The sequence below is a fragment of the Arachis stenosperma genome, chromosome 4 (genome assembly GCF_014773155.1).
Source record: "Arachis stenosperma cultivar V10309 chromosome 4, arast.V10309.gnm1.PFL2, whole genome shotgun sequence".
NCBI classification, from domain to species: Eukaryota; Viridiplantae; Streptophyta; class Magnoliopsida; order Fabales; family Fabaceae; genus Arachis; species Arachis stenosperma.
The window spans coordinates 139,693,968-139,718,381 of NC_080380.1; the positions used below are offsets into that span (position 1 = coordinate 139,693,968).

General features: G+C 33.5%; 1 protein-coding gene and 1 non-coding gene across 3 annotated transcripts; one reads left to right on the forward strand and one right to left on the reverse strand.

Annotated features, from left to right (window-relative positions):
- Nucleotides 1–479: 479 nt before the first annotated feature.
- LOC130977140 (heavy metal-associated isoprenylated plant protein 39-like) lies at nt 480–3,706 on the forward strand. 2 transcript variants are annotated; one of them, XM_057902164.1, is made up of 4 exons: nt 480–816; nt 1,362–1,437; nt 1,535–1,579; nt 2,923–3,706. In XM_057902164.1, the coding sequence occupies exon 4, from the start codon at nt 2,940–2,942 to the stop codon at nt 3,396–3,398; it is 459 nt and encodes a 152-aa protein (XP_057758147.1). In that variant the 5' UTR covers nt 480–816; nt 1,362–1,437; nt 1,535–1,579; nt 2,923–2,939; the 3' UTR covers nt 3,399–3,706. The 2 variants fall into 2 exon arrangements, with proteins under 2 accessions (XP_057758147.1, XP_057758146.1); XM_057902163.1 differs by lacking the exon at nt 1,535–1,579 and having other exon boundaries at nt 487–816.
- A 13,002-nt stretch (nt 3,707–16,708) lies between these two features.
- On the reverse strand, nt 16,709–16,816 carry LOC130978796 (small nucleolar RNA R71). Its single transcript, XR_009086410.1, has one exon. It is a non-coding gene; the product is annotated as a small nucleolar RNA R71 (small nucleolar RNA).
- Nucleotides 16,817–24,414: the final 7,598 nt, after the last annotated feature.

Here is a 24,414-nt window from a genome sequence, read left to right on the forward strand (position 1 = left end):
TTATATAATTAAAAAATATTAAAAATTAACTTACATTTTAATATTAATAAAATATCAAAATATTATTACAATTTCTCTAAAAAATATTTTATATTTTATACGTATATCATATCCTCATGTCTTGTAAAAATTAAAAATTTGCATGTTCGCGTATTTTAGATCGTATCCTGTTTTGTGTTTGATGCATCATCGTTAATTATCAACTTCACATAAATGTTTACCTAATTAAAATTGGTGACGTGGTGGTCCTTAAGTACCCTAGTCATACATACAAAATTAAAACACACACTCACAATCATCGCGTGATGCCTTATGCTTTGAAAATCAGCCGTATATGAATATGAATGTGAATACAATACAAGCTAGCTAGAGATGATGGAGGGGCCCATTATTATATGTTAATAAAACATTCCACCTATCCAATTCCAACATTATAAATATTTTAAGAATATTATAATTTGAATTAAAATTATATTATTCATTCTTTCTTCTCTTATTCTTACTCATCACTTAACTAGTTACTACTTCTACTACTACGTAGTGCATTGTTTAATTCTAATTTCTCTTCCCTATTCTGCACACCCTTGTTTTCATTCGGATTTTCTCTTCTTCCAAACCCATTTCTCTCTCTCTCTCTCTCTCACATGACAAAGCATTTATTCCATTTCGTATTGCACTCTCTCATCTTCTCATAGCAGCCTCTCTTTACTTTGTTTTTTCTTTCAGAGTTTCTCTCATTTTCTTTGCTTTTTGATCTTCTTGCATCATATTTTCATCACACCATATACAAGGAAGGAAATAACAAAAATTATGAAGGTATATGCATGGTTCCCCACTTTCTTAGCTTCTTTTAATTTGATTCTCCTTTCTATCATCATTTTTCTAAAACGGATCATTCACTTTGCTTCATCAACTTTTATGCTTTTCTTATTAGCTTACTCTCTTTAATTAATTAATTACCTTTCTAATGTTTTTTACTTTTTTTCTTCCCCTTATATTCTTTTCCACTATTTTAATTTGTTTTTGTAAAGATTTTGTACATGCATGTGCCTAACATGAATTTTTCCTCAGATTCCAGATGGTTGTGGATATTTGATTCAACATCTGGGCTGGATTAGATTTCTTTTTTATTTATTATTTATTTTCTTTTCAAATTTGTTATTTTTTTTTTCTTTCTTAATTACATCAAAAGTGATGGAGTTTTTGGAGAACTTTATTTTTTTTTTTTTGGGTTCAGATTCTTGTATGTTGTTCTGTGAATATTCTTTCAGATGATAAATAAAGTTCATTCCTAATTAAGGATTTATTATTGAATCTGGGTTAAATTAATCACTCTATGTTCCCATTTTTTTTCTTTTCAGAAATTTGTACTGAAATTAGACTTGCCTGATGACAAGGCCAAGCAGAAGGCACTGAAAACAGTGTCAACACTTTCAGGTACCAAATCATTTTTTTTTTTACCCTTATTAACTATATGAATGTTAGATCATAATTTTTCATATCTGAGTGCTGATTTGAGGTTGCTGAAAATCAGGGGAATGCTAGAAAGTTCTAAGATCCAGTTTGGGGAGAGTGATAGGTGACCAATCAAATAATGATGAAACCTTAGAATCATGGACACGTCACATTTTTACCAACATTTCCACGGTCAATTTAGTTTTTTTTTTTTAAAGAATATTCCATCCCTTGTCAAGAACAAAATTATTTAAAAAAAATATGATGAAACCTTTTCTTTTAATTACTACTTTTTCTAAACTAAAATTAATTTTTTTAGATTGTGGTGTGTTTCTAGTTTCTACCATATCTTTGATGATTTAACTTGATTATTTTGTCTAGTCATATTTTTATTATGAGAGTGAATACTGTGACTCTCATTTTAATATAAATATACTTTATATTAAGAATAATATTTTCTACATTAGAAATAACAAAATAATACACTACCTTAATAAACTAATATTTGGATTATCTAATAATTGAGATATTAGTTAGCTTGTCAACATATCCTGACATCTTAGCTTGAGGTTAAAATATTAGTTGGCATTTCGTAATGTTAATGCTTTTATTTTCTTGAGAGGCACAATAATTAATATTTTGAAATATATGAATGTGTTTTCCAAGGGATGTGGTTTGTTGTATCAACCACAAGCCATATTGTTGTATCATATTAATATGAAGATTAATTAGAAGAATTTTATGGTGTCTCTTAATTATGAGTTTAACCTTTTCTGTCGGTAATTAATATTATGCATGAAATTCAAAAAATATTCTTGAACATTCTTGAATAATAAAAACTTCCCAACTTGATGACTTGCTACTTTCTAATGAATGTAATTTTAAATTATAATAAAATAATGTTAGGGGTGTGATTAAACTTTTTTTCTTTTTTCTCTTTGCCTTTTAACTTTTCGCTTAAGTTGCAAGTACTAATTTATAGAGCAATATCTGGAGTTTAATTTTTAATTTGAATGAAAAAATTGAAGGTCAACTAAAAGTACCATAGTTAATTGGAATTTTGCCTCCAAAAGATGAAAGTGACACTTTTAGTGTAATTCAAAAATTTATATGTTATAAGACATAGAGGCATACATTATTAATTTTCATATCATTAGTTTGCTCTGCTTGGGTTAGCATCCTCCACATTTGAAGATTATAATATGGCATGATGTATACCTTCTTAATTAATTTATAAATTACTCTTCATGAAGTGCTAATCAAATTGCTTCATAATATTTCTCTTGTTTGATTGTATTAGGCCTCACATTTGAAATTAGTTTATCATTCATTCATTCATTATATTCGGATAAAGTAATAATAAAATTCATTAATAATTTAGCAATTTTCATTTGAATTTTATTTCCTAGTGCAAATGACTCCTAATTAACCATACATCATGATTCATGAACTTATGTAACCTTGTAGGAATTGATGCAATCTCAATGGACATGAAGGAGAAGAAATTAACAATAATAGGAACGGTTGATCCGGTGAGCGTGGTGAGCAAATTGCGCAAGTATTGGCCAACGGATATAATCTTAGTAGGGCCGGCAAAGGAGCCGGAAAAGAAAGAGGAGCCTAAGAAAGAGGAGGCAAAGAAGGAGGAGGAGAAGAAAGAAGAAGGAAAAGAGGAAGGCAAGAAAGAAGAGAAGAAGGAGGAGGCGAAAAAAGAAGGAGGCGAGGAGAAGAAAGAAGAAAAGAAGGAGGAGAAAAAAGACGAGGAAAAGAAGGAGGAGGAGAAGAAGAAAGAGGCAGCTCCAGCTCCAGCTCCGGCTCCGGCTCCGGCGCCGGACCCGGTCTTGGAGATGGTCAAGGCTTATAGGCAATACAATCCTCACATGACTACCTACTACTATGTTCAAAGCATGGAAGAGAACCCTAATGCTTGTGTCATTTGTTAAAATAACCAATGCAAGCATATATTTTTCTTTAAAAAGAAAAAAGAAAAAGAGAGAATATATAAAATTGTCTCAACTTGTAATGGAATATGGATCAAAATCTCTTTTGATGAGGATGAAGCATGGGAGACCACAACCAAGAAGATAGAAACTCCTTTTGTATATATAATTTGGTAATGTCTCATGTTAGTTGTTTTGATTAGTAATATTGTGTAGAAAAGGAATAAAAATTTTGGGATATTTTTTTTTGGCAAAATGAAATGAGCACAAATGTAATGTACAATTCATAATATAACATATTTTTGCCTCAATAGTAGCATGAATGTATATATAAACCAATTATATCTCTATCTATTAGTATTAAATGAAAATCATTATGTGAAAAAGATTGAAAACAGTAACTAATATAAGAATGAAGCATATATGCTTTTGTGTAAATTGTGTGGTCAAAATGGTGGAGATGGTGGTGTGGGCAACCACATCCACCGCCATTTTTAAGCAATAAAGAAAGTGTTGCTTTTAATTTTCTATTTTGTGGCAATGTCATGTCCTTTGTCATTTGTGGGACATTATGGCTGAAAAAAGCAAAGGTAGCCCCATCATGCACTGGATATATATGAGGGGTGGGACTCCTTTTCAGATCACACTGTTTTTACCCACACATTTTACATTCAATCATATTATTTCACTTATTATTTGTACCAACTATAGAAATAATAATAAACAATATTGTATTATAACAAATTTATTATTTTGTCATGTAGGGTATAGAGAAGTCTGTCTTAGATATTAATCACTTGGAAAGAAAATTATTTGAGGTTGATTTTTAACCAATGTATGTTTTAGGTTATTATTTAAAAATTTAATTATGGAGTCAATTTTTTTTAATTAATATCTGCTCATTTTTAAAATTATTTTTTAATCTAAAAAAAATTAAACCTTTAAACATAACTTTTAAATTATAATCTTAAATCCTTCAAAAAACAAAAATTAAAAAATTTACAATAAGAAATAACTAATATTAACTAATTAAAACTTAATTTTTTATACTTATTCATTCTTTTTTTAAATATCCAAGGACTCCTTCCCATTTTAATTCTTATATTATCAAGAGTACGAACGTCTTGACATTCTAAAAATATTAGAAATATTATTTTTCTTTAGTAAATATGAAAAAAATATAACTTAGATCAGCTAAATATTACTTGATTTTCTTTTACATAATTTTAAATAAATTTTAAAAATAAAAACATATTTTAACTAATCTATGCTATCATAGTTAACTTCTTAATGTGAACTAAATTAATCAAATATTTTCCACTATGGTGCATGTTATTAATGGTGGCAAAGACAGAAAAAGATATGAGTGAAAAAGTGAAAACCAAGTGACTCACTCATGGGATTCTTTGGCCCCATTATATTGTGTAATTGGTTAATTCCTCATTTTTATTGTGTAGGTGTGTATGATTGATGTTTCATGGTCCACATGTATGTTGCAATGAAGTGTCATACATATCATCATCTTCATCATCATTGCTTTTTCATATATCATGCTTCCTCAGCTATGTATCTAGCCTCACACCATATTCTAGCTTTCTTGGGCATCATTTAGCTAATGGAATTTTCTGCTCATAGAATCATAATGATAATAATAATAATAATAGTAATTTGTTTGTTTTTCCAATTATTTTATTTTTTCAATGTGTGGTTCATGCCTATCTAAGTAAAAAATACTTTTTATGATGAGATCTATATATGATTATTATATTATTGTAATAGAATATTACTTATTAGTGGTGTATAATTAAAGTAATGAGTCTCTAAATCCCAACCTCTTTTTGGTTTTTTCTAAAACTCAATAAAGACAGAATGACCAAAGCACCCACCCTAGCTTGCTTTTTTAGGTGGCAGGTCACCTTAGCTTTTTGTGTATTCTTGAATCCACATGGTGACAACTCTCTCACTGTTTTTTGTACTTCTATGTGTACAATACGAATTTAAAGCACATGCATGTGATTATTAAGTGTACTTAATGGTAATAAAAGAATAATCTGCAGATTCTGATTTATTAGTGTTTTCATTTGAAATTTATTTGGGTTGAGATTAGGGGTGTTTAAATTCAAATCGATTAAAATTGTATTAATTTGAATTTGATTGGATTTTATTTGTTGTAAACTGTTGGCAATCGAATTTTGGATTTACTTTTCATAATCGATCTAATCAAACTCAAACCACACAATATACTATAGTATTATTATTTTATTATTATATTTATAATTATACTTATAACATATTTAATTTATTATACATTTTATATTATTCATGTATTATTATTATTTAATAAATATTTTATGTTCAAAATGTGATTTATTTATTTATTTATTTTAATTAATTTATAATTTTATTTTTATTGTTATATTATTGTTGATTTTTTAAAATATTGTTGAGACTTGTTATGTTATTGTTGGTTATTTAAATTTTGATGTTGAGACCTGTTATATATATAAATCACTAATCCAATTCAATCTAAATTGCTTGAAATTGGATCGAAACAGATAAGATTTTTTTTTTAAAAAAATCATCCAATTTAAACTACACTACAAATAAAATTAGTATTTGAATTGAATGAATTTTTAACTAAAAATCGATCTAAACCGTACCACAAGAGTAATGCTAGGGAGAAAAAAAAACAGTCAGAACTTACTTTATTTAACATTCATTAATTATCGCAACAATTAATAAATATTAAATAAGACAAATTATAATTATTTTTTACTGATTTTTTTTGTTACCAAACATTTTCGGTACCACAAATACTCCTAGTTGAGGTTACACATGTTCTTCCTTTTAAAGTATTTCATTATTATACAAAAGAAGATTTTGACCCATCTTGTGATTTAACATTTTAACTTCCGTTGTTCTAAGAATGTATATTCAATTTGGTTTTCAATTTATTCAGAAAAGAAAAAAAATTATAGGAATAGTAATACAACAGCCTATTTGGAATATATATTAAAGTAAGATTGATAATATTAGATAATTATGACTGGAATCGTGAATTTATTTGAGTTGGTGTTTGGAATACATACATTTATATTACTATATAAATCAAATAATTGAATTCAATTTAATAATTTGGAATGCATATGAAACTAATAAATACTCCTAGATGTATATTGGTGTTGATTTTTTTTTTTTATTTTTTGGGTCTGTTGATGTTGAGTTTTGTTAACCATAAAAAAAAAATTATTTATATACTTTATGAATTAAAAAAAAAAACTCTTTTCTTTTTCTTTAATGGTAGGGTGTCTTTTGTTTTTCCAAATTTAAGATGAAATCCATTAATAAGATTTATAAATCATATATTATATATTGATCCGATTGTGATTCTGATTTACTTTTAGTTTATAGATTCTTATTCATCATTCTTTTTTAATTAGTGTACATAAAAATAGTTGGGAATTGAAGAAGAAGTTGCCAAAATGGCTTTTTCCATTATCAAGAAGCTTAAGGTTGCTAATTACAACGTTTAATAAATGAGTGTGCCCACTTCTTAGACTTGAGTGATAGAATGTTAGGAATTGACGGATTTTGACTTCTTATTCAACTATTATATCTTAATTATTATTAATACATGTACCGCCAAATTATTTATGATAAATATATTAATAAAAAATTAATATTAGTTTCTATTTATTTAATTAATAAAATAACACACCTATTTAGGTTTAATTGAAATAATATAGTAAAGAAGACACAAAATTATAAGAGCTGATGTGCTTTTGAAACACACATTTGGTCCTCAAAATTAAATTAAAATACTCAAATTAGTATCTGAAATTAATTAGACTAATTAAATAATTATTATATTTTCAAAGGATTAACATATATTAATTTAATTTAAAAAACATCAAATATTAATCAATTTTAAAAAAATATAATAATAAATTAAAATAGTCATTTATTTAATTCATTTGATGACTAGTCACAAAATTATTAAATTAGGTGTTATCATCTATATAAAAGACTAATTTAACTTATATTTGTTTTTTTTAAGTTTAAAATTAAAATTCAATTAACACACACATAAATAATAAGTAACCTGCTTTTGGAATTGACTAAAGGATTTGGTCGGTGAGTTGATGACTAATCTTTGTCGTCTGTACCACCCCATTAGCGTTAACAAATTACAAAAGTCAAGCAAAATTAAATTCAAACACATCCACATATATTTGTGGCACCAAATATCCGAAGCTTTTTTTTGTTCTTCCCTTTTTCAACAACTCTAATAAGTGAATTAGGTTCTCAACAATGGACCGAAATTGAAACTCAAATTAAATTTGTGTTTTAATTAAATTCAGCATAATGTGTCATATTAATAAATTCTGACACAATCAGTAATAGAAGTGACCAAAATACTAATGTAATTAATTTAAAATTTTTGAAAAATAAATTTGATTAAAAAAATGTTTAAAAATCAATTTAAAAAATAAAATAATTTTTTAAAGATAAATTTAACTATTTATTCATATATGTTAACTATTCAAAAATTATTTTGTGTACTTATTAATTTTAAAAAATTATTGTCTAACATCTAATTTGCATGAATTTCATATATTTGGCAATCTATTATTATGATCTTAATATTAAAATATTACTATTCATTATATATTACAAAGAATGATTACTGAAACTTTTATTGGTTTAGTTAGTTTTAAATTTAGTTCCCTTAAGCAATGTGCAATATCTTTTATTTTAGTTGAAATTGAATTCATCTAAAAAAAAATATAATTAATAATTGTATAAAATATTTTATTATTAATACATTAAAATTAAATTGTTAAATATAAGAATAAATTAGAAAAAATACTATTCATTACCAGAAAAAGTTGAAATGAATATTTCTGTTACAAATAATTAATAAATTTTAATTATTTTTTATTAATATCTTTTTGTTATTAAATATTTTTTATGATGAATATGCGTGCAAGTTAGTAATAAGATCTGATGGGAATCATAAGTTCATAACTAAGTTTCGTAATAAAGAACTTTGGATATACATATACATATATACGTGATTCATGAAGAACAATCAAACACGTATGATATTTAATTTCATCCAATGTTAGCGATATAATAATTTATATAGTGTCTTCTTTTATTAGTTGAAATTTTTGAAATAAATAATATTATAATATAGTATTAAAATTTTATATATAAAAGTTTAAAATTTAATCTTTAATAAATTCTAAAAATAAAAAAATTATGTAAAAATCAAGTAAACCAAAAAAAAATTCTTGAAAAAGAGTGTTAAAAAAAATGAGTGATATCATGATATCGAAGTTTACCTCTTATTGGATAGAAGAGTATTTACAAAATTACATATACGTTGTTTTTAAAGATCGAATTCGAGACATGATGTTTGAACAATCTAAGCCATTATCATTTGTAATAGTTGTCTTGATTAGACACGTCTCATACTTATCCTTAATAATAATAATAATAATAATAATAATAATAATAATAATAATAATAATAATAATAATAATAATAATAATACACTATATTTATATGCATGCAGCAAGTAAGGCTATACTAAGGATATGTAAACACGCACAAGTTAAAGGATGCCTCTAGTCTTTATGAATGCGATCTAACATTTTTAGATTTATAGTTTGATGAAATGAAATAACACCTTTTTCTTTTTTTCAATGGTACCATATATTTCTTTTTTTTTTTTTTTTTTTACCAAAGATAGAAGACTCGAACCCGCAACCTCTTAATTGAGTATGAAGAAACTATATCATTTGAGCTATTACTCGTTGGCATCATATATTTCTCTTAGCCTGAGTCCATTAACTCAAAATTATTAGGCTGAGAACGAGGAACAAACTTGACAACCCCCCGGGGTGAAAAGAAAAAAAAAAGATTTCGGGAGGTTCTGTTTAAACTTTATTTGACATCAAGCCAGACTTATTCGTTAATTTAATTTTATGGAAATATATATATCTTTCTAGTTATTAATTGAAGAACAATGTACTGTGCTAATTTTTTCCTATTTTTTTGGGTATTATTTTTGTTCAACTTTATCTGTTAAAATATACACATGAAATGCTTGTTAATTAATTTTTTATTAGTTAAATTATTTTATTTCATTTCATTTTTTAAACAAAAAGATTTAGTATCTTTTTTCTTTGTGCACCATTTTCTTTTTCGTTTTTGAAAAAAAAATATACATTCTTTTCACTTTTTAAAAATATAATACACTGAATAATATAAACATCTAACAAAATATTGCCGTGAAACTCTCTTATACGTTATAATAAAAAGGAAAAGGTTTGGAGGAACACCAATAATCGGACTAGAATCATCATAAAAGAGGAGAATAAAAACCGCAAAGGCCGGTTAGATTGAAAATTATAAAGGTCACTAAATATAAATAATAGTCTCCCTCGAATTATCACCTTTGAAAGTTGTCTTGATGGCAATCGAGAAAGAATAATGACTTTTGAATGGTTGGGAGTGCTAGCTATATATAATGTAATATATAATTATATTTATTTAATTATGTGTCTCTATTGAACCTTTTAGACTTTAAAAAACGATTTTATGATATAGTTGTTATATGGAAAAATAATATTTTCGATAAAGATGTTGTTGAATTTTTTGACACGTCAATGTTCGATAAATTTAGATTTCGATCATTGGCAAGTATTAAAATAATATTTCGATCAATCTTTAAATACATATTACAATTAACTTTGGATTGAAGCCAATTACATACTCTATTATGTACTCTCTATTAATCGATTGATACAAATACGGAAGTCGAAGTGGCAGACTCGACTATGGTCAACTGTGTCGAATAAGAGGTCAGTAATACAATTTGTTAGTCGAAAAAATAACAAGTTGTGAATTTCGAGGTGGAATCATCGAGGATGGTCAATCGATGAAGGAGAGAATGTTGATTGACTAGGACTCATAGAGAGAATGAAGAAATTAATAGGTGAAGATAGTTTGGTGGTAGTTGTAGACAACACTCAAGAGCGAGAACGGTTACTCATAGATTAATGTGCGTGGAAGTTACATTTCAATCGGATTGGTTGAAGAGTCTTATAAATAGGAGAAAATTCGAAAGAATAAGGGTTGGAATCTTTTCAGAGAAAACACTCACACTTACTCACATCTCTAGCGACTTTCTGAGTCAGTCAAGAGTTTTTTTTTGAAGGTTCCTTCCAGGTCTTTACTTTTCATTTAAATTTCCTACAACTTTCTTTTCATGCAATTTATTTTCCTTGCAATGTCCTTTCCTTTCCTTTAAATTCAGCAACTTTTACCCTTTCCAGTCTTTACTTTTTAATTTGTCATTTATTTTTTCAAATACTTTTCCTTTTTGTAATTTGAATCCCTTTTATTCAAGCCATTTAAGTTTTATTGTTCATTTCGAATTTCTGCAAAACTTGGTTCTTTCTTCTTCGTCATTATCAAAGGCATAGATTTTGATGCAAAAAAAATTGGTACCCACAAAAGAGGAGTAGGTTTCGCTCCCAAACCATTAGAATTTGAACCACCATCGATTTGTTAAAAATCGACAAAACAATAGTATAAAAAAATTTATAATTAAAAAATATAGAATTAATTATTGTTGTTTCATTATATTGTCTACACTTCAAGAATAAATAGGCCACATTAAATTTTCATTACAATTATACCTACATACATATAATAATTAATTTCAGGATACAATAGTGTTTAAATTTAATGTTGAAAAAAAAATTACAGAAATAAGACATCATTTATCTCCCTGCACCGCCGAAAACCAACCTTAACAACAAAGAAATAAATTTGATGAAAAATTGTATTAGTGAATAATACTTAGTAGATCAACACATATAGATATATATACAAGTATAATATTTCGAATTCTATATTTTTTATAGATGTCCGATTGAATAATCCGGCAAGGTGAGCTCAAGACGAAAAAGTAAAGAATGAGAATGTTTCAAGTGTGTCACGACAACTCTATATTTAGTAAGGTATTTCTGGCCAACTCAAAGAAAACTTTGGATGAGGGGTCCTCCTTGAGAGTTATCGGTATACTCTGCCAAGGGCATTCTACTTAAATAATCTTTTGTGACAAGCGAAAGCTTGATTCGAAATGAAAACATGCAAGAAGAGCAAGTATAGTGAAAGTGTCCTCATGGGCCAAATAAAAAGAGGTTTAGTTTGTATACGTTGAAAATTCGTATATGTAAAATTAAATACTAAATAGTATTGTAGAAGTGAAGTGATAATGATAGTTCTATATGTAGGAGAAGAAAAAGTTTTAGACTTAGCATTTTTATTAAAATTTAGCTAACATTTAAGTATAAAAAAAATAGTATGCAATCACATATTATTAGATATAATTTTATACTATTAAAAATATTAACAATAATTAATTAATAACTACAAATTGAAAGATCAGACCCAGCACGAGAAGAACAAAGAGAAAGAAAAATGTGAAAGCAGAGAGAGCAGAGAAAGTAAGAACTAATTCTTTGTAATATGAATTGGTAAAGTGAAAAGTGAGTGAATAGTGACTCATCTCTAGCTATTTAAACCAGAGAGAACTATAACTGTCAAGCTATATATTACACATAATGAGATAACTAATTCAGTTAACAATCACAAACTAAACACGTGCTAACTCTAACTAACAGCAATGCCAGCACTCACAAATTAAATAACCATACGAACTAAAGCTAACCAATCTAACCAATAATGTTTAGTTGATTTACTCTATCATGACTCATGCTACTTAGCTCTTCCAGTATTTCAGTCTTGTTAGCTTTAGTTCCCAAAATGGTGTCATGACACCTGTTGCTGAGTTCTTTGCCTGGATCTTCTGAATCTAAATTTTTGCATCTTTCTAATTTTCCTTTGTGATCTCTTTTGTTGAGCCTGTTTGTACCACTGTCACCACTGTACTTAGTCAGATCCTCAACCAGCAGTCTTGACTTGAGGTCTAGAAATGCAGCACTGGGTAGTGGCTTGGTCAATACATCAGCTAGCTGTGCAGTTCCAGGAACATGGCTTACTTGAATAATCTTCTTGGTGACATAATCCCGGACAAAGTGAAGGTTAGTCTCAAAGTGTTTTGACTTTGAGAGCAAAATTGGATTTGCAGCCAGCAGTACAACACTCAAATTATCACAATAAACTAATGGAGCTGTTGAAAGTGGGGCTTTTATCTCAATCATAAGACTCTTAATCTAAAGCAATTCGGCCACTAGGTCAGCCATAACCCGGTACTCTACCTCAGTACTGGATCTAGCAACAACACTTTGCTTCTTTGAACTCCACGAAATTAGATTACCTCAAAAAAAACACAGAATTTGCCAGTGGACTTTCTATTATCATCTGGGTCTCCTGCCCAGTCAGAGTCACTGTATGCTTGAACCTACTGAACACTCATTTTGGACAGGTGAAGACCAAGGTTAAGTGTTTTCTGCACATATCTCAGTACTCTTTTGACTAGCTTCCAGTGTTCATCTAGTGAATTTTGCATAAACTGAGAGACTTTATCTAAACAATAGGTGATGAGCGGATAATTTGTACGCTTTTTGGCATTGTTTTTAGTATGTTTTTGGTAGTTTTAGTTGAGTTTTTATTATATTTTTATTAGTTTTTAGTTAAAATTCACTTTTCTGGACTTTACTATGAGTTTGTATGTTTTTTTGTGATTTCAGGTATTTTCTGGCTGAAATTGAGGGATCTGAGCAAAAATCTGATCCAGAGACTCAAAAGGACTGCAGATGCTGTTGGATTCTGACCTCCCTGCACTCGAAGTGGATTTTCTGGAGCTACAGAAGCCCAATTGGCGCGCTCTCAACGGCGTTGGAAAGTAGACATCCTGGGCTTTCCAGCAATATATGATAGTCCATACTTTGCCCAAGATTTGATGGCCCAAACCGGCGTTCAAAGTCACCTCAAGAAATTCCAGCGTTAAACGCCGGAACTGGCACCTAATTGGGAGTTAAACGCCCAAACTGGCATAAAAGCTGGCGTTTAACTCCAAGGAGAGTCTCTACACGAAAATGCTTCATTGCTCAGACCAAGCACACACCAAGTGGGCCCGGAAGTGGATTTTTATGTCATTTACTCATCTCTGTACACCCTAGGCTACTAGTTTCCTATAAATAGGACCTTTTACTATTGTATTTTCATCTTTTGATCATGTTTTGATGATTGAACCCTCCTTGGGAGGCTGGCCATTCGGCCATGCCTAGACTTTGTTCTTATGTATTTTCAACGGTGGAGTTTCTACACACCATAGATTAAGGTGTGGAGCTCTGCTGTACCTCGAGTATTAATGCAATTACTATTGTTCTTCTATTCAATTCCGCTTGTTCTTTGTCCAAGATATCACTTGTTCTTCAACTTGATGAAGGTGATGATTGACGCCCATCATCATTCTCACCCATGAACAAAGTGACTGACAACCACTCTTGTTCTACAAGCATCTGAGGCTTAGTGAATATCTCTTGGATTACTGATACACGATGCATGGTTGATCGCCTGACAACCGAGTGCTCGCCTGACAAATGAGCCAGCCATTCCGTGAGATCAGAGTCTTCGTGGTATAGGCGAGAACTGATGGCGGCATTCAAGAGAATCCGGAAGGTCTAACCTTGTCTGTGGTATTCTGAGTAGGATTCAATGATTGAATGACTGTGACGTACTTCAAACTCCTAGCAGGCTAGGGCGTTAGTAACAGACGCAAAAGTATCAATGGATATTATTCCGGCCTGAACGAGAACCGACAGATGATTAGCCTATGCTGTGACAGAGCATCAGGGACGTATTTTCACTGAGAGGATGGGAGGTAGCTGCTGACAACAGTGAAACCCTACACGAGCTTGCCATGAAAAGGAATAAGAAGGATTGGATGAAGGCAGTAGGAAAGCGGAGAGACGGAAGGGAAGGCATCTTCATGCGCTTATCTGAAGTTCCTACCAATGAATTACATAAGTATCTCTATCTTTATCTTTATGTTATTTTCGTTCATCACCATTATACATTTGAGTCTGCCTGACTGAGATTTACAAGGTGACCATAGCTTGCTTCATACCAACAATCTCCGTGGGATCGACCCTTACTCACGTAAGGTATTACTTGGACGACCCAGTGCACTTGCTGGTTAGTTGTGCGAAGTTGTAGTGATCACAATTTCGCGCACCAAGTTTTTGGCGCCGTTGCCGGGGATTGTTTGTGTATGGACAACTGACGGTTCATCTTGTTGCTTAGATTAGGTATTATTTTTTCAGAGTTCTTAAGAATGAATTCTAGTGTTTCAAGGTGATGTTCTTATCATCACCAAAGCTGATTGATCATCATCAATTTAGCTCTTGAATGCAATGTCCTGCTGAAGCTTAGCCGGCCATGTCTAATTCCTTTAGACTAAAGCTTTAGACTAACATTGCATGATTCCTGGAATTCTCATTAAGAATTTTGATACCTTTATTTTCCTTTTCACTTAATTTTCGAAAAAGCACAAAAAAATTTACAAAATCATAAAATCCAAAAATATGTCTTGTTTGAATCTAAAGTGTCTCATTTTAAGTTTGGTGTCAATTGCATGTTTCTGTTCTTCTTGCATTTTTCGAATTTATGCATGTGTCTTAATTAATCTTCAAGTTGTTCTTGATGATTTTCTTGTTTTGATCTTTGAATTCTATTGACTTGAGTGTTTTGTTGTTTCTCATATGCATTCTCATTTTGTTAGTGTCAGTAGTATACAAACTGCTAAGTTTGGTGTCTTGCATGCATTGTTATTTGATTTTAGTTGCATTTTGATTATTCCTTATTATTAAAAATCCAAAAATATTTTTAATTTGTGTCTTTTCAAGTCAATAACACAGAGAATTGAAGATTCAGAACATACAGCAGAGGAATTGCACAGAAAAAGCTGGGCGTTCAAAACGCCCAGTGAAGAAGGACAGACTGGCGTTTAAACGCCAGCCAGGGTACCTGGTTGGGCGTTTAACGCCCAAAAAGGTATAGGTTTGGGCGTTTAACGCCAGGATGGCTAAAGGGGGAAGATTTTGTTTTTCAATGCAATTTTTTTTTTTTTAGTTTTCAAAATCTTTTCAAAATCAAATCTTTTTCAAATCATATCTTTTCAATCAAATGTTTTCAAATTCAATTTCTTTCCTTTTTCAAAGATACTTACTAACAATTAATGATTTGATTGAACATTTTTTGCCTTTTCTGTTGAGGAAGGTTTTATGTTTGAATTATATCTTTTCTTGTTAGGCAAGTCATTAATTTTTAAAATCATATCTTTTCAAATTGTTTTCAAATCATATCTTTTAAAATTGTTTTCAAATCATATTTTCTCAATCACATTTTTTTAAACCAATCATATCTTCTTAACCACATCTTTTTCAAAATAGTTTTCAATCAAATCTTTTTGATTTCTAATTTCAAAATCTTTTTCAAAAATCATTTTACTTCTTTCCCACTTTCATTTTCGAAAATTAAGTAATGTTTTTCAAAAATGTTTTCAAAATCTTCTACTCAATTTTCGAAAATTACTTCCCCTCTTCTCACATCCTTCTATTTATGGATTAACACTATCCCTTAATGCAAAATTCGAACTCCATCTTTTTCTGATAAGTTCGAATTTTCTACTTCTGTCTTCTACTCTTCTTTTCCTCTGACAATTAAAGGAATCTCTATACTGTGACATAGAGGATTCTATATTTTCTTGTTCTCTTCTCTTTCATATGAGCAGGAACAAAGACAAAGGCATTCTTGTTGAAGCTGACCCTGAACCTGAAAGGACCTTGAAGCGAAAGCTAAGAGAAGCTAAGGCACAACTCTTTATTGAGGACCTGACCGAAATCTTCAAAGAAGAAGAACCCATGGCAGCCGAAAACAACAACAATGCCAACAATGCAAGGAAGGTGCTGGGTGACTTTACTGCACCTACTCCCAACTTCTATGGGAGAAGCATCTCTATCCCTGCCATTGGAGCAAACAACTTTGAGCTTAAGCCTCAATTAGTTTCTCTAATGCAACAGAATTGCAAGTTCCATGGACTTCCATTGGAAGATCCTCATCAGTTTTTAGCTGAGTTCTTGCAAATCTGTGACACAGTCAAGACTAATGGGGTTGACCCTGAGGTCTACAGACTTATGCTATTCCCTTTTGCTGTAAGAGACAGAGCTAGAATATGGTTGGATTCACAACCTAAAGAAAGCCTGGACTCTTGGGAAAAGCTAGTCAATGCCTTCTTGGCAAAGTTCTTTCCACCTCAAAAATTGAGTAAGCTTAGAGTGGAAGTCCAAACCTTCAGACAGAAGGATGGAGAATCCCTCTATGAAGCTTGGGAAAGATACAAACAATTGATCAGAAAATGTCCTTCTGACATGCTTTCTGAATGGAGCATCATAGGTATTTTCTATGATGGTCTCTCTGAACTATCCAAGATGTCTTTGGATAGCTCTGCTGGAGGATCTCTTCATCTGAAGAAGACGCCTACAGAGGCTCAAGAGCTAATTGAAATGATTACAAATAACCAATTCATGTACACTTCTGAGAGGAATCCTGTGAACAATGGGACTAGTCAGAAGAAAGGAGTTCTTGAGATTGATGCTCTGAATGCCATACTGGCTCAGAATAAGATATTGACTCAACAAGTCAATTTGATTTCTCAAAGTCTGTCTGGAATGCAAAATGCACCAAACAGTACTAAGGATGCTTCATCTGAGGAAGAAGCTTATGATCCTGAGAACCCTTCAATGGAAGAGGTGAATTACCTAGGAGAACCCTATGGAAACACCTCTAATTCTTCATGGAGAAATCACCCAAATTTCTCATGGAAGAATCAAGAGAGACCTCAACAAGGTTTCAACAACAACAATGGTGGAAGAAACAGGTTTAGCAATAGCAAGCCTTTTCCATCATCTTCTCAGCAACAGACAGAGAGTTCTAAGCAGAACCCCTCTGACTTAGCAACCATGGTCTCTGATCTAATCAAAACCACTCAAAGTTTCATGACTGAAACAAGGTCCTCCATCAGAAATTTGGAAGGACAAGTGGGTCAGCTGAGCAAGAAAATTACTGAACTCCCTCCTAGTACTCTCCCAAGCAACACAGAAGAAAATCCAAAAGGAGAGTGCAAAGCCATAACCATGGCCGAATCTGGAGAGGAAAGAGAGGAAGTGGACGCCACTGAGGAAGGCCTCAATGGGCGTGCACTAGCCTCCACAGAGTTCCCTAATGAGGAACCATGGGAATCTGAGGCTCAAAATGAGACCATAGAGATTCCACTGGATTTACTTCTGCCATTCATGAGCTCTGATGAGTATTCTTCCTCTGAAGAGGATGAGTATGTCACTGAAGAGCAAGTTGCTAAATACCTTGGAGCAATCATGAAGCTAAATGACAAGTTATTTGGAAATGAGACTTGGGAGGATGAACCTCCTTTGCTCACCAAAGAACTGGATGACTTGTCTAGGCAGAAATTACCTCAAAAGAGACAAGATCCTGGAAAGTTTTCAATACCTTGTACCATAGGCACCATGACCTTCAAGAAGGCTCTGTGTGACTTAGGGTCAAGTGTGAACCTCATGCCTCTCTCTGTAATGGAGAAGCTAGGGATCTTTGAGGTACAAGCTGCAAGAATCACACTAGAGATGGCAGACAACTCAAGAAAACAAGCTCATGGACTCGTAGAGAATGTTTTGGTAAAAGTTGAAGACCATTACATCCCTACTGATTTCATAGTCCTAGAGACTGGGAAGTGCATGGATGAATCCATCATCCTTGGCAGACCCTTCCTAGCCACAGCGAAGGCTGTGATTGATGTTGATAGAGGTGAACTGATCATTCAAGTGAATGAAAAATCCCTGGTGTTTAAGGCTCAAGGATATCCCTCTGTCACCATGGAGAAGAAGCATGAAGAGCTTCTCTCAAATCAGAGACAAACAGAGCCCCCACAGTCAAACTCTAAGTTTGGTGTTGGGAGGCCACAACCAAACTCTAAGTTTGGTGTTGAACCCCCACATTCAAACTCTAAGTTTGGTGTTGGGAGGTTCCAACATGGCTCTGAGTATCTGTGAGGCTCCATGAGAGCCCTCTGTCAAGCTACTGACATTAAAGAAGCGCTTGTTGGGAGGCAACCCAATGTTTTATAATTAACTATCTTCTTTTGTCATTTTATCTTTTTTGTAGGTTGATGATCATAAGAAGTCACAAAATCAATGAAAAAAGCAAAAACAGAATGAAAAACAGGAAGAAAAACAGCACACCCTGGAGGAAGAACTCACTGGCGTTTAAACGCCAGTGAGGCTAGCAGTTGGGCGTTTAACGCCCAGTCTGGCACCATTCTGGGCGTTTAACGCCAGAAAGGGGCACCAGATTGGCGTTAAACGCCAGGAAAGGGCAAAAACCTGGCATTAAACGCCAGAAAGGGGCACCAGCCCGGCGTTTAACGCCAGATTTGGCACAAAACGTGATTTTGATTGCCATTTGGTGCAGGGATGACTTTTCCTTGACACCTAAGGATCTGTGGACCCCACAGGATCCCCACCAACCCCACCACCCTCTCTTCTTCTTCACCCATCCACCAATCACCTCAATACCTCTTCACCACTCACATCCATCTCCTCCATTTCTTCTTCTTCTACTCTCTTCTTTCTTCTTTTGCTCGAGGACGAGCAAACCTTTTAAGTTTGGTGTGGTAAAAGCATTGCTTTTTTGTTTTTCCATAACCATTTATGACATCCAAGGCCGGAGAAACCTCTAGAAAGAGGAAAGGAAAGGCAAAAGCTTTCACCTCCGAGTCTGGGAGATGGAGAGATTCATCTCAAGGGATGCACTTTCCTCCACAAAACTATTGGGAGCAAATCAACACCTCCCTAGGAGAATTGAGTTCCAACATGGGACAACTAAGGGTGGAGCACCAAGAACACTCCATTATCCTCCATGAAATTAGAGAAGATCAAAGAATCATGAGAGAGGAGCAACAAAGACAAGGAAGAGACATTGAGGAGCTCAAGCACTCCAGAGGACCTTCAAGAGGAAGAACAAGCCGCCATCACTAAGGTGGACCCGTTTTTTAATCTCCTTGTTCTTTATTTTCTTGTTTTTCGAGATACTCATGCTTATGTTTATCCATGTTTGTGTCTTATGATCATTAGTGTCTTAGTGTCTATGCCTTAAAGCTATGAATATGAATCCATCACCTTTCTTAAATGAAAACTGTTTTTATCACAAAAGAACAAGAAGTACAGGATTTCAAATTCATCTTTAAAACTAGCTTAATTAGTTTGATGTGGTGACAATACTTGTTGTTTTCTGAATGTATGCTTAAACAGTGCATATGTCTTTTGAATTTGTGGTTCATGAATGTTAAAATTGTTGGCTCTTGAAAGAATGATGAAAAAGGAGACATGTTACTGAGGATCTGAAAAATCATAAAAATGATTCTTGAAGCAAGAAAAAGCAGTGAAAACAAAAAAAAAAGGAGAAAAACGAAAAAAAAGGGAGAAAGAGAAAAAGAAAGAAAAAGAAAGAAATAAAGTTGTGATCCAAGGCAAAAAGAGTGTGCTTAAGAACCCTGGACACCTCTAATTGGGGACTCTAGCAAAGCTGAGTCACAATCTGAAAAGGTTCACCCAATTATGTGTCTGTGGCATGTATGTATCCGATGGTAATACTGGAAGACAGAGTGCTTTGGGCCACGGCCAAGACTCATAAAGTAGCTGTGTTCAAGAATCATCATACTTAACTAGGAGAATCAATAACACTATCTGGATTCTGAGTTCCTAAAGAAGCCAATCATTCTGAATTTCAAAGGATAAAGTGAGATGCCAAAACTGTTCGGAGGCAAAAAGCTACTAGTCCCGCTCATCTAATTTGGAGCTTAGTTTCATTGATAATTTGGAGTCTATAGTATATTCTCTTCTTTTTATCTTATTTGATTTTCAGTTGCTTGAGGACAAGCAACAATTTAAGTTTGGTGTTGTGATGAGCGGATAATTTGTACGCTTTTTGGCATTGTTTTTAGTATGTTTTTGGTAGTTTTAGTTGAGTTTTTATTATATTTTTATTAGTTTTTAGTTAAAATTCACTTTTCTGGACTTTACTATGAGTTTGTGTGTTTTTCTGTGATTTCAGATATTTTCTGGCTGAAATTGAGGGATCTGAGCAAAAATCTGATCCAGAGACTCAAAAGGACTGCAGATGCTGTTGGATTCTGACCTCCTTGCACTCGAAGTGAATTTTCTGGAGCTACAGAAGCCCAATTGGCGCGCTCTCAACGGCGTTGGAAAGTAGACATCCTGGGCTTTCCAGCAATATATGATAGTCCATACTTTGCCCAAGATTTGATGGCCCAAACCGGCGTTCAAAGTCACCTCAAGAAATTTCAGCTTTAAACGCCGGAACTGGCACCTAATTGGGAGTTAAACGCCCAAACTGGCATAAAAGCTGGCGTTTAACTCCAAGGAGAGTCTCTACACGAAAATGCTTCATTGCTCAGCCCAAGCACACACCAAGTGGGCCCGGAAGTGGATTTTTATGTCATTTACTCATCTCTGTACACCCTAGGCTACTAGTTTCCTATAAATAGGACCTTTTACTATTGTATTTTCATCTTTTGATCATGTTTTGATGATTGAACCCTCCTTGGGAGGCTGGCCATTCGGCCATGCCTAGACTTTGTTCTTATGTATTTTCAACGGTGGAGTTTCTACACACCATAGATTAAGGTGTGGAGCTCTGCTGTACCTCGAGTATTAATGCAATTACTATTGTTCTTCTATTCAATTCCGCTTGTTCTTTGTCCAAGATATCACTTGTTCTTCAACTTGATGAAGGTGATGATTGACGCCCATCATCATTCTCACCCATGAACAAAGTGACTGACAACCACTCTTGTTCTACAAGCATCTGAGGCTTAGTGAATATCTCTTGGATTACTGATACACGATGCATGGTTGATCGCCTGACAACCGAGTGCTCGCCTGACAAACGAGCCAGCCATTCCGTGAGATCAGAGTCTTCGTGGTATAGGCGAGAACTGATGGCGGCATTCAAGAGAATCCGGAAGGTCTAACCTTGTCTGTGGTATTCTGAGTAGGATTCAATGATTGAATGACTGTGACGTGCTTCAAACTCCTAGCAGGCTAGGGCGTTAGTAACAGACGCAAAAGTATCAATGGATATTATTCCGGCCTGAACGAGAACCGACAGATGATTAGCCTATGCTGTGACAGAGCATCAGGGACGTATTTTCACTGAGAGGATGGGAGGTAGCTGCTGACAACAGTGAAACCCTACACGAGCTTGCCATGGAAAGGAATAAGAAGGATTGGATGAAGGCAGTAGGAAAGCAGAGAGACGGAAGGGAAGGCATCTTCATGCGCTTATCTGAAGTTCCTACCAATGAATTACATAAGTATCTCTATCTTTATCTTTATGTTATTTTCGTTCATCACCATTATACATTTGAGTCTGCCTGACTGAGATTTACAAGGTGACCATAGCTTGCTTCATACCAACAATCTCCGTGGGATCGACCCTTACTCACGTAAGGTATTACTTGGACGACCCAGTGCACTTGCTGGTTAGTTGTGCGAAGTTGTAGTGATCACAATTTCGCGCACCAATAGGCTAACTCCGGGCGAGTGACAGTGAGGTATTGTAAACTTTCCACCACTGATCTATAGAGCTTAGGGTCCTTGAAGGCTGCTCCTCCAAAGGCAGATAATTTGACCGAGGAAGGCAGAGGAGTAGAACAGGGCTTGCAGTTCTCTATATCTGCTTTCTTGAGTAACTCCTTGGCATATTTTTCTTGTGACAGAGCTAGGCCACCATTAACAGTCTTGGTAACCTAGACTCCAAGAAAATAGTGAAGTTCTCCCACATCCTTTAATGCAAACTTGACATTCAGCTGCTAAATTAATAGTGAAATCGCATCATTAGAATCTCCAGTGATTAATATGTCATCGACATATACCAGGACAAATAATGAAGAGCCATTTCTGAACCTGGTAAAGACAGAGACATCGGACTTTGTTGCATTGAACCCAAGATGCTGTAGGACTGTGGACAGTTTGTGAGACCAGGATCTTGGTGTCTGCTTCAAACTATAGAGGGCTTTGGTAAGTTTACACACCAGATTGCCATCACTAACTTCATAACCTTTGGGCTACTTCATGTATACTTCTTCAGCCAAATCACCATGCAAAAATGCATTATTTACATCAAGTGTTTGATTTTTCAGTTTCTGGACAATTCTAATGTGATCACAACCCGAATTGAAGTGGGTCTTATTACCACTGGACTATATGTTTCTGTGAAATCAAATCCTGGTCTCTGAAAAAAGCCTTGAGTCACGAGATGAGCTTTATACTTTTGTAAGCTGCCATCCGAGTTGTTCTTGACCCAAAATACCCATCTGTTATCCACTGCCTCTCTGCCCTGAGGAAGGGGCACCAGTTTCCAGATTTGGTTTTGCATGAAGGCATTAAATTTTACATCCATTGTAGCCTTCCACTCAGACATGGACAAGGCAACTCGGATTGTCCTTGGTTAAACACTGGCCAAGAAGGACCTGGGCTTAAAAATTTTGCTTTTGCTTCTTGTGGTCATAGGATGAACATTGAAAATGAGTGGGGTTGGAACTGGAGGCTCATCACTAAAGAGAAGTAAAATTTCAAGGTCTGAAATGGGAATAGGTATTGGAGTTGTAGATGGGGCTAAATGTGTTATTTGTGCTGCTATGGAAGGAAGGTAGGTGCTGGTGAGATTGTTGTTGTTGGAGTTGGGTTTGAGAAGGGTGAGGTTGATGCGGCTCTTATTTGCACTTGTGAGTGGGAGCTGGTGTTTGATATAGTGGGGTTAAGGGGAGGTGTAAGAGTTGGAGTTTGAGTCTTTTGAGGGGAGCTATTTGTTGTGGTTGAAGAATTGAGGGAGGGCTGTGCAGGGCTGTTGCAGGAGGTGTTTGGAGGCTGGGTAGGGTGTATGTTCAATAAGGGAATGACTGGAGGTAAATGAGGATCAGAGGTTGAATTGGGATTAACAATTGAAGGAGATGCAGAACAAGTTTTGAATGGAAATTATTGTTAATCAAATACCACTTTACTAGTTATTAACACTTTACCTTGTGCAGTGAGGCATTTGTAATCTTTGTGCACTGAGCTATAACCCAGAAAGGGGCATGGTGCTGATGTGAATTCCAATTTGTGCCTATTGTATGGCCTCATATGTGAAAAACATAAGCACCCAAAAACCCTTAGGCTTGTGTAGTCAAAATCCTTTTCAAATAGCTTCTTGAATGATGACTGGCCTTGCAAAACCTGGGTTGGTAATCTGTTTATGAGATGTACTGCTGTCATAAACGCCTCTCCCCAATATTTGATTGGCATTCCAGCCCCTGCTAACATAGCCAAGCCTTTCTCTACTATGTGCCTGTTTTTGGGCTCGGCACTGCCATTCTGCTTATGCTCAGGAGAATCTATGCAGAACTCTTTGCACCTGTAAATCCCTGACTAGACTCACATGCTCGGGAGCATTGTCAGATTGAAGCATCTTAATTTTAGAATTTAATTGCAACTCAACCATTTGTTGAAAATATTTAAAAACTGATTGGATTTGAGATCTAGTTTTGATGAAATAGAGCCAAGTATATTTACTAAAAGCATCAATAAAAACAACAAAGTAGAAGTTTCCAGTTGAATATGGAATAGGGACCAGGGCCCCAAATGTCTATGTATATTAACTGCAGTGGAGCAGTGTACAAAGAATCAGAAGGAGGGTAAGGAAGACTATGGGACTTTCCAATACATCAATATGCACAAGGATTTTTGTTTAAAGAAGCAACAACATTACAAGACTTTAGAAAAGAAGAAACAACATTATTTGCGATATGACCCAACCTGTTGTGCCACAAAAGAAACAGGTCAACAGTGGACACAGTTGAAACAAATGCAGCTGACTTATTTGAGAGACTGAAGTTGAGAAA

What these genes read in the sequence shown, in the direction of transcription:
- LOC130977140 (XM_057902163.1), top strand. An exon ending in AACAGTGTCAACACTTTCAG is followed by an intron (nt 1,438 to 2,922) that starts GTACCAAATCAT and finishes GTAACCTTGTAG; the next exon opens with GAATTGATGCAATCTCAATG.